Below are 10,485 nucleotides of genomic sequence, written 5' to 3' on the forward strand. Positions count from 1 at the left end.
AGGAAAGGGCCAGGACTAGCCCAGCGCTTGGCGAAGGGGGTGGACGACTTGCGCGAGCTATCCCCTCAGGTGCAGATCGTGGTGTGCACGGTGCCGGAGGTGCCTGTGCGTGACAGTCACGTACAAAGAGCCGTAATGGCTGCCAATGAGGCAATATGGAAAATGAGCCGAGAGAAAGGCTTCGAGGTTGTCGAAGTAAACAGGGAAGTGAGAAGTTGTGGTGGTTTTAAACGAGATGGGATCCACTTCAATTACAGGCTAGCACGAGAAGTGGGCTGGCGACTTGGGGGTCGCGCTGTTGCTTTTTTAGGGGGCCCGCGGGCGCTCAGGAGGTCAGAGTAGGTAGTAATAAAGAAGGTCCCCTAGGGGAACAGCAGAAGAGCATCGCCGTCGATAAGAGAAAAAGGAGGAAAGCAAGAACAAGAGCTCGCCATGCAATAGGCTACATAAACATGCAGGGCGGCAGAAGAAAGGAAAAGTGGGCAGAGATTGAGGAGCAGTTACATAGAGAACAAATAGGGGTGTATGCGGTTACAGAAACGCACCTTAGAGACTCAGAAGAGCCGCCAGTTATTGAGAATTATGTATGGGAAGGGTGCAACAGAACTAAGTCGGAAAGAAAGGGAGGGGGAGTCGGAATGCTCATCCATCAGGGAGCCAAATGGAAAAGAGTAAATTCACAATGTCAAGAGCATCTTTGGTTATCAGGTACAATGAGTGGGAAAGAAACTTGGCTTGGAGTTACGTATTTGTGGACCGGAATAAATTGCACAGAGAAGAAAAAAGAGTTAGTGGAATGCATAAGCGCTGATATTAGAGGTTTCGGGAATGGTGCTGAGATAGTCCTATTAGGTGACATGAATGCCCACATACAGGATTTAGATGGCTATACCGACAATAACGGGAAGTCAATGCTAGACCTTTGCGAGCAACATAACCTCGTGATCGTGAATACAGGGCCTAAGTGTGAAGGACAGATCACGTGGGAAGTGGGAAACCGGCAATCGACCATTGATTACTGTCTGATGACAGAAGGAATTCATGATAAGTTGAGAGAAATGGTCATCGATGAGGAAGGGTTTAGCAGAATAGGGAGTGACCATAAACGCATCATTTTGAAAATGGGATATGTAGTTGGGAAAGAGAGCAACGAAAGCAAAATGGCCAGCCCAAATTTGAACGCTGAACAAATAGCAAATATAGTCACTAGAGTGGAGGAAGAAATTGGCAAGTCGCCAAGTAAGGGGTGGGAATATGGTGAGCTTCTAAGTGTAGTAACGACAGAAATACGGAAAGAGAAACAACACGTTCATTGGAAAGGAAAAAAGAAACCGAAAAGCTGGTGGAACAAGGAGATACGAGAAGCGACCGCCGAACGACAGAAAGCATCTCGAGAGCACAGGCAGGCAAAGAAGGCGCAGTTGCCACAGGATGAAGTAACCAGTAAATGGGAAATATACCGGGAGAAAAAGTCTATGGTTCAAATACTGGTGCAAGCAAAATTAAAAGGTGAAAGTGAAAGTTGGTTGTCAGAAATACGTGAGAAAAAGAAGGCCGCACCTAGAATATTTTGGAATCACATAAAATTATTAGGCAGGAAGTCAACAACAATACAACCACATATCCTAGACGAAGATGAAAACAGACTGGAAGGAGAAGCAGCAATAAATTACATCCAAAAAGTAACAGCCGAATCTTTCCAAGGCAAGGACGAGGTTGTATTTGAAGAAAAAAAGAGCATGAAAGAGACCCAAGGGGGAAAGGAGCTAGTGCTTACAAATTTAAACTGGAAGAAAGCGGAAGAGAAAATTCCTAAGCGCACAGCCACAGGGCTAGACGAGGTACCCGTTAGGCTGATAAATGAACTGGGACCAAAAAGTAAGGAAGCTCTCGTGAAAGCAGTTGAAAAAACTTTAAAAGATAGACGAATACCAGACAGTTGGCGACAAAGTAGAATGAATTTAATTTATAAAGGTAAGGGGGAGAAAGACAGAATTCACTCGTTGACCATTACATCGGTAATATACAGGCTAGCAATGCAGGCAATCAAATTAAAGCTTCAAGCATGGGCAGAAAATAATGACATTTTGGGAGAGCTTTGATCAGAATGGCTTTAGAATAGGTAGGCGTTTGGATGATAACTTGTTTGTTCTTACTCAGTGTATTGAAATATCAAAAGCAGAAAGCAGACCGTTGTATGTGGTCTTTTTGGACATTACAGGAGCATACGACAACGTAGACCGCAGCATTTTGTGGGATATTCTGGAAGGGGAAGGCTTAGGTAACGATTGTATACAGCTTTTGAGAGAGATTTACCTAGAAAATACTGTTTGCGTTGAATGGGAAGGGATGAGGAGCGCGGAGAAAGTTCATATCAACAAGGGACTGAGGCAGGGGTGCCCTTTATCCCCGCTGCTGTTTATGATGTACATGGTGAGGATGGAGAGGGCGCTAGAAGGAAGTAATATCGGGTTTAATCTCTCATACAAACAGGCAGGTACAGTAATAGAGCAGCAACTCCCAGGTTTATTTTATGCGGACGACATTGTGTTGCTCGCAAACAAGCAAAGTGATTTGCAACGTCTGGATGATATCTGTGGACAGGAAGGCAACAATTTAGGTTTGAAATTAAGTGTTAGAAAATCAGGTGTTATTGTATTCAATGAAAACAGTGAACAGAGAGTGGAGATACAGGGCCAAGAAATACCTCGGGTAACAGAATATAAATACCTTGGTATATGGATAAACGAAGGCAACGGATATATGGAAACACAGGAAAAAACCATAACAGTCAAGGGGAAGAGAAATGCAGCCATAATGAAGCACAGAGCGCTATGGGGATACAATAGGTACGAGGTCCTCCGAGGTATGTGGAAAGGGGTAATGGTTCCAGGACTTACTTTTGCAAATGCGGTTGTTTGCTTTAAATCAGGGGTACAATCAGGACTCGACGGGAACCAAAGGTCAGTGGGTCGCCTCGCATTGGGCGCTCACGGGAAGACTACAAATGAAGCTGTGCAAGGGGATATGGGCTGGACTAGTTTTGAAGTGAGGGAAGCTCGCAGTAAAATTGAGTATGAAGAACGGCTAAGGAATATGGAGGAAAGTGAATGGGCTGGGAGAGTGTTCAGGTATCTGTACAGGCAAAACATTGATTCACAGTGGAGGAAAAGAACTAGGAAGCTTACCAGCAAGTATGCGGCCTGTGGGGTGGGCAACACAGCAACAAAGAGGGTCAAGCGGAAAGTCAGACAGGCTGAATTATTCTCATGGGTGGCGGCAATGGAAAAGAAACCTGCCATGAGTAACTACTTAAGGGGAAAAAACGAAATTAGGAAAGAAACCATTTATGATAACTCAAAGGGAAGCTCATTACTTTTCGAAACGAGATCGGGATGCCTTAGAACACGCACGTATAAAGCGAGATATAAGAAGGAAGAAGAAGCATGTGCTTGCTGCGGTAAAGCTAGGGAAACGACGGAGCATATTTTATTAGAATGTGAAGACATCTATCCAGCGGTCGATTTAGGCACCACTGGCCTCCTTGAAGCCCTTGGGTTCAGCGGGAGCAGTGGTAAAGCAAACAGGTCCGCAATAAACATCAGTAAGAGGCGATTGGAGGATTGGTGGAAGAAAAGTAGGGAAACGACAAAGGACGGAGACGTACAAAAGCACAGTTCGCAATAGGGTATCAGAAAATTTGGACGTGGTAGTTCATAGTGTTTTTTTATGCGAAGCATATTACGAGGGCTCAACCCAGCTCCTCAGGCGCGGCGGTGTCGCCATGAAACCACGTGACACCGTGACGTCACCACAGAGGAGAAGTGGCTTTGGCTCAACTCTTGCAAGATGGGCTGGGTGGGAATCGAACCAGGGTCTCCGGAGTGTGAGACGGAGACGCTACCACTGAGCCACGAGTACGAAGCTTCAAAGCGGTACAAAAGCGCCTCTAGTGAATGCGGTGTTGCCTTAGAAACGAGCTGTTTCTAAGGCTCAGGCGTGCGTCGCTTGCTCAGGCGCAAATTTCGTTGCCGCGCCGAACGCTGCGTTGCTCGACGCTCACCGCGTCCAATGCGGGGCGTCCAAGGCGAAGCAGAGTAACGCATGAGTTGTTTCTTCGTCTAGCCGAACCAAATATAGCCAAGCAACAGCAGTTCACCAAGCTAAATTCAGTGGTTCAACAACTAAAATAAAGGCTAGTATGCTTCGCATCCTGGGCTTAACCTTACCTAAGCCACACCCATTTTTTTTTTCATTGGTTAACCTAGGTAGGATATTAGACAGCATAGTAGCAAGAGCTTGGTGGCGCAAGCCACCACCCCGTTCCAAAGGGGACGCTCATAACATCCATCCATCCATCGGAAACGGGGTTTTGCACACGCTTTACCACAACGTTACTAGACTGGGTTCAGTTTTCAAACTCCCGTGACTGCGTGGACCCACCACCGATCCTCGCATTTCGTAGCGCTGCTGTCGCACTTTGCTCGGTCAGCACCGCGCGGACAGGGCGACGAAGCACTGTCCATTGTTTATGTGTTTTGGCGCGTTGTATATATGCGTGTTTTGCTGCAGTCTCGGTGCATTTTTGCGACACTCTTGTGCGTTTTAAATGTCGCGTGCGTTTTGAAGAGTTTACAGGCCGTATCATCCAATTTTATTTAGTGACGCGAATGCATATATATACTCCGTTCCTGCAGCGATAACTTACTTTGCATGTGCAAGTCTGCTCGCAAGGGAGCAAAGCTCACGTAGGTTTCAACATTGCACTTGTGAATGCGGTGCTCTGATGAAAGAAATAGTGCAAGCTTCATTTTTTTTTTATCCCGAAATGAAGTGCTGAGAATGTGTATATACCGTGTGTCCCAGTTAACTTCAGCCATAGTTTTAAAATATGCGAATGCCGCGTAGCTGGGTACAACCAAGGTAATGTTTGCCGTAGCTTTGAGATATTCAAATTATTAGAAAATCCGCCCAGTTAGGTAATGCGTAGTCAATTCATTATTAATTAAAAATTATCCAATAATTGTTAGTGTACTTCTTAGTTCACTAATTAATAAATTAGTTCATCTATTTATGTAATTCGTTGCCACCACCAAAGGTCCAGGCTTCAACGACCGTGGGTTCGAGTGCCCTAACTCTATTTTAATTAACTGTGCCTTAATTAACTTCGCCTAATCCACTGTGCCTTGACTGGCCTCGTGAACTGCCTCGATTGGTTCGCTTGGGCTCCCGTGACATTCTTGGACCATCGTGTGGTCGCGCTAACATCGCCTCATGCGTTCGCATTAATATTTAATTAGTACTAAGCAGCAACAGCTGATTACAACTACTAATCAGCTACTTACAGCTATAGTCATCAGCAACAGCTGATTAATATAGAGCGCAGTGGACGGCCGGGGCTGCTGCGGCCCTGGACTAAGGACTCCACAGCGCACTCCCCAAGTAACCACGGATATCCGTGGGACGTCCGCCATAAGTCCCAACGTCCGTCCATTCGGATATCCAACATGGACGTCCGTGGGACGTACAGGAGAAGTCCATATCCTGTTTGGATGTCCGAAGGACATCCCAATGGGATGTCCATGGGACATCCAGTTTTGAACGTCCGCTGGCTGTCCGTAAATAGGCATGTCCAGGATATATACACTAGCTAACATAATTATGTAAACTAACATGAAAATATTGCCGGAAAATTGTTCATATTATGTTTGCTTGTTTTTATTCTCTGTCAGACACAGTCTACGCTTTGCAAAGGCAAAATAAATATATTTCCAACTTGATATATAATTTGCCCATTTTAACATCGTAGTATTATAATACGTTTCTTTTCTATCAGTGGGTCATATAAATGAAGTTTGCTTTCAAAAAATGCTTGTGGATGACTAGCAGAATAGATAAGCGCCCATTTGAAGCGACTTCAAAAAAAAAATGGAAAGACGCACGTAGGAAACGTACACAAGACGGGAATGAGGCTGGTTCCTGTCTGTCCAGCCTCTTTCTAGTCTTGTATTCCTGCGTGCATTTTTTGGCATGTTTTTTTCTTAAAACAGGAAGTAGTTTCCTGTGTTCAAATTTGCATATAATTATACAATTGCATGCTACAAGTGGAGAATTCTTATTTTGTTTCATTTTGAATCCTCAATCACTATGTGCAGCCAAACAGGTCTAGTAAAGCTTTAGTAAAAATCAAGGAAAACATTCCACAATTCAACAAGACTTTATTTTCCACTTTTGTAAGCTAATTAAGCACCATCATGGTCCTGCACGGAAGTAGCGTCTGGTTTCTGTACAGCAACTGAAATAAACAGACAAGTAATAATTAAACTCCATTTTAAGCGTTAGCTTCAACCTCTAGCTGCCAAATGTTTACTCAAGAAAACCATTTCACATACACTTTCAGTCTTTCTTAGCAGTGGCTGCACACCTTTCTTTTGCCCTGCGCAGCCACTCCTTTATGTGGTAGAGCACGTCGTCTACCGTGCAGTCTTTGTGGTGGCGTGTCCGCCGAGCAGCCGCTAAAAGAAATGGGCGCGCCTTAAGTTTCAAGAAACAGTCAATTTCTACCAGATGTGAAGATGTACACTTACAGAACAGAACTTTGACGAGCTTCAGGTCCCTAAATCGAACCTTGCCTTTGCGGCCGTCCATACTAAATTCCGACGCAGCCTGATCACTCATTATATAAGCCATCATTGACTTAATAGTTGTGTTCAGGGTTCTTGTTCCATAGCCCATAAGGTCCAGAACCTGGAAGAAATTTAGGATGTGTATGTAACTCTCAGCTAACATGCAAGTACATAGCATATCTTCTGAGATGTCGGTGTGGCAGTGAAATGGGTTTACACAGATGCAAATGCCAGGGCCACTGAGCACATGTATCTGTGAATGCAAACAAGACGAAAATTGTATGCACTGAAACAAGTGGAGCAAAGTTGGTCATTCACTGGCACACTTTTTTGAAACAGGTTGTACATATGCAAATATTCAGCAAAACCGAGACGCTAGCATCTGAAACGAAATGTCTTACTGAACCATACCAGAGCTTCACTTTTTCCTTCAGTCAGTTCTTCATTGAAATCAAGGACTTCTCGCACACTGTCCAGTGGGCAGCGCAGCACTGGCTCAGGAGTGTTTGAAGTTTCTGCACCTGGAGGACTATTTCTTTGTAGGGCTACTGTCAGCATCTGTATAATTTCAGCCTGATTGTGCCTCACGATATTTAAACTGTTTATAACCCGCCGCTGAAACTCTGTAAGAGGGAAAACAGCATTAAACAAGTAAAGTAAGCCAGAGTACTGCTGTTCGAAAACTTACCAGCACTGCTCAGGGCTGTCCCCGAGGTTTGTCGACAACCTGGAAAGTGCAACACAGCGATTAATGAGCAAGCACCCCAAAAGTGTGTTGGAACTGTGAGAAATAGGCAAAGTGAGTTTTACAATTGGCACTGGGGCTGGCATCCAAATGCTGCTGACTCTCAGCTCCTGCAATAATAGCTGCAGTGTTTGTTATGCAACTCGGTTCTGAACGTGTGCAAGCAAGACAGAACAAAATGACATGAAATTGGGAAAACCTTTTTACCTTGGGACTGTTGCGCCACCTCAGCCACAGCCACACAATCCCTAATTAGGCCGACTTCGTCCTCATTCCGATTTTCGAAAGGAAGAGCGGGTGTCTCCCGACTAGAACCTGCAGAAAGAGAGGGTCAGTGCAATCAAACGACACCTAGCTGGCAATGAGCTGATATGCTACCTGGCAGTGACGTCATCTCTGAATTTCCTTGCAGAGGCTCCATTCTGCGCTTTTTTGGGACTCTGCAAGCTGAACAAAACCAATGAAACCTCACATTGAAAACAACCACCAAATGGTCTGCCAACAAAAAATATGCGAATTTTATAAGCTCAGGGCCACCATTTAAAATTTTCTAAGTTACTCATGTTACTGGATCCTTATGTAGTGCACCACCTGGCAATCACTTTTCCACACACTAGTGCCACTGAAAGTAGCAACTTGACCAAGGTAAAATACGAAAACAAAAGTCTTACGTGTCTTGTGCTGCATGGAAAGCTGCAAGGGGGCGCGCGGAAGGTCATCATCGGAATCAGATTCCGAACTGTAGCGCAAAGGTCTAATTCTCTTCCGCTTTCCACCGCCATCAGATTCCGATAAATCGGACCTGAACCGGGCCTCTTCCAACTTTGCACGGCCATCTTCATATGTGTCTGAGGTATAGTGCATTGACAATAGTTAGAAGGCCGAAACTATGCACACGATCACATGTATACCATCAACATAAATTAATTGAAGCGCGGACAGTAAAGTGATGACAACGACTGCTACGTGCAATGGCTTTGGAGGCTGTTTCTAAACATGCATGGAGCAGTTCAAAGTAAAAATTTTAGAGTGAAATAACCCACTGGCATGCACATATGCAGGTAAATTTGTAAACCGAACAAAGCAATTAATGCAATATAACTTCGTAACTGGCGTTTGAATTTATAGTGACAGTACACATAATAGTCAAGGGAATACTCACGGAATACACCTTTCACGAGCGCATCATATGAGAGGAATCCCGCATCTGGTTTTGCTGCGCGTCGAACCATTCTTGTGGCTCTATCTGATGGCACTTTTATCCACAGACATTTGTCACCATTTACCCACGTGCAAGGCACAACCTCCACTTCCTCTGTAGCAGTAAACTCCACAATTGCATACATCTGAAATGATGCCACCACGCGCATATTAAAACAAAAAACCCAACTATACATTTAAAAAAAAAGGTACACTATTTCAGCTATCGCTCTACACCATCCCAGACAGGCCGGGCCACATGCACGCTAATCGTTGTCAAGGCGGATTAGCTGCAGCGCGACAGGTTAAATAATAATAATTTATTTGCTCAAAGACATGAGCCCCCCACCCGGTGACATGCAAGGCTACAAAGGATAGACGCACGTGCGCCGGCTAGCCCATCAACGAAGGGTAATAAATAGTACAAATAACGGCAGCGCTTTGCATAAATATTAATATAAGGACCACTAAGCATAGATGCACTTACCATGCTCTGGCAAACTTCAAATTAAGTGACCGCGCCGACCACGCTCCGAGCTCAGGTTTGAATTGGGCGCCGGGACAGACGAAGTAAATATCTATACGCGTACAAAGGTAGCAAGCGCACAGAAAAAAAAGAAGCGCTACATATATATATATATATATATATATATATATATATATATATATATATATATATATATATATATATATATAGTGGTATAAAGTTTGTAAACAGGGATAACGTACCTCAGACAGGCTGGCCAACGTTTCTACAGGAGGACCTATCTTCGTCAAAGGCGGCCTCGTCATCGTCGGCGTGTTAGTTTTAAAGGGTTAGTGCAGTGACGTCACATGCGGAAGTTGTCGCTGGCGGCTGGTTTTAAAGAGAGCGATTACAAGAGGAAACAAGCGCTGTCGTCCGACGTCTGTGAGCTTCATTCTCAAGACGAGAGGATGAGAGCGTGAGAGTGGGCACGCGGGGAGAAAAGAAAAGAAATAGAAGCAGAAAAAAGGGGAAAAAAGGGGAAAGGGGGGTGGGGTAATGGGCGGCGCAAAAAAAGGGGGGTAGTGAAAGAAAAAGAAAGAGAAAAATGAGATCTTTAAGAAATACGGGGGCTTGGGGGCGTGTTGGAGATGCGAAAGGTTAGGAGGTACTCAGGGGGAGTCGTTGGCGGCATGTTTTTGAGGCATTAGAACGGCCACACACACACACACACACACAAGAAAAAAAACATGAGTAGGCAATGTTAAAGGCACAGAGCCTGGACGATCAGCGAAGTCTGGTGGACCGGGCCCGGGCTGCAGCATTAGCCAACGGCTTTCTGGACTGAGAGAGCCGCCCACCTAGGGCGAAGAAAGGACACTTTCTCGCTGTTTCTTAAAATAAACGTTCATTCCTCCTGAAAGTGACTTGAGTAGCATAGTAGTAATACGCCGAGTAATTTTGAAATAGTTAAGGTGGCGACGTCGTTTCGTCTGCGGTGCAATGTATGGTGTGACTGCAGGCAGCGGCATGGTCTTTCAAGGGGCACTGCCCCACGCGCTTAACGTAGGTGTCGTTACGGCGGCATCCAGAGATGGCGATACTCTGGGTTGAGGCGCCGAAAAAGGCATATTGACTTCCGAATGTGTTGTCGAGGGGGTTTAAAAAAAAGATAAAAAAAGGGGGGAGGGAAGGGAGAGGGGGGCCGAAACCGGTATAACAAACAGGAGGGTAACGCACGCAGAAGCGGGCGGGGGCAAGTGTACATGGAAGAAGGGGATCGTACAGTTGGTATAGACGTAAAAACCTGAAAGAGTACATTAAATTGAGTAGTAGGCAGGAAAAATTTTTTTCGAAATGGAAGAGTAGATGAGGTTAAGAATTAAAGTTGGCTCGTGGCCTAATGTGTTTTGTGTATTGGTTGATGATATGAGAGTTTCAGATTTAAG

The 10,485-nt window shown here is 44.9% G+C and overlaps 1 protein-coding gene across 4 annotated transcripts; it reads right to left on the minus strand.

The window, feature by feature from the left end:
* Positions 1–6,198: 6,198 nt before the first annotated feature.
* LOC139046626 (uncharacterized) lies at positions 6,199–10,186 on the minus strand. Of its 4 annotated transcripts, XM_070521098.1 has the most exons (12): positions 9,301–9,331; positions 9,059–9,149; positions 8,534–8,717; positions 8,043–8,219; positions 7,750–7,818; positions 7,579–7,686; positions 7,437–7,493; positions 7,315–7,353; positions 7,038–7,249; positions 6,588–6,747; positions 6,393–6,515; positions 6,199–6,295 (listed from the first exon to the last, which is right to left on the minus strand). In XM_070521098.1, the coding sequence occupies exons 2-11, from the start codon at positions 9,059–9,061 to the stop codon at positions 6,397–6,399; spliced, it is 1,128 nt and encodes a 375-aa protein (XP_070377199.1). In that variant the 5' UTR covers positions 9,062–9,149; positions 9,301–9,331; the 3' UTR covers positions 6,199–6,295; positions 6,393–6,396. The 4 variants fall into 4 exon arrangements, with proteins under 4 accessions (XP_070377199.1, XP_070377198.1, XP_070377197.1 ...); XM_070521097.1 differs by lacking the exon at positions 9,059–9,149 and having other exon boundaries at positions 7,437–7,481; positions 9,301–10,186; XM_070521096.1 differs by lacking the exon at positions 9,059–9,149 and having other exon boundaries at positions 9,301–10,186.
* Between the last annotated feature and the right edge of the window lie 299 nt (positions 10,187–10,485).

The sequence above is a fragment of the Dermacentor albipictus genome, chromosome 6, assembly GCF_038994185.2.
Source record: "Dermacentor albipictus isolate Rhodes 1998 colony chromosome 6, USDA_Dalb.pri_finalv2, whole genome shotgun sequence".
Classification (NCBI taxonomy): Eukaryota; Metazoa; Arthropoda; class Arachnida; order Ixodida; family Ixodidae; genus Dermacentor; species Dermacentor albipictus.

Bases quoted from the DNA above. Each gene is read 5' to 3' on its own strand.
- LOC139046626 (XM_070521096.1), bottom strand. From the start codon at position 9,363: ATGACGAGGCCGCCTTTGACGAAGATAGGTCCTCCTGTAGAAACGTTG. The intron at 8,718-9,300 runs GTACGTTATCCC...GCATCATTTCAG, and splicing joins CGTTGGCCAGCCTGTCTGAG to ATGTATGCAATTGTGGAGTT. The intron at 7,819-8,042 runs GTAAGACTTTTG...GGTTTTGTTCAG, and splicing joins TTCCATGCAGCACAAGACAC to CTTGCAGAGTCCCAAAAAAG.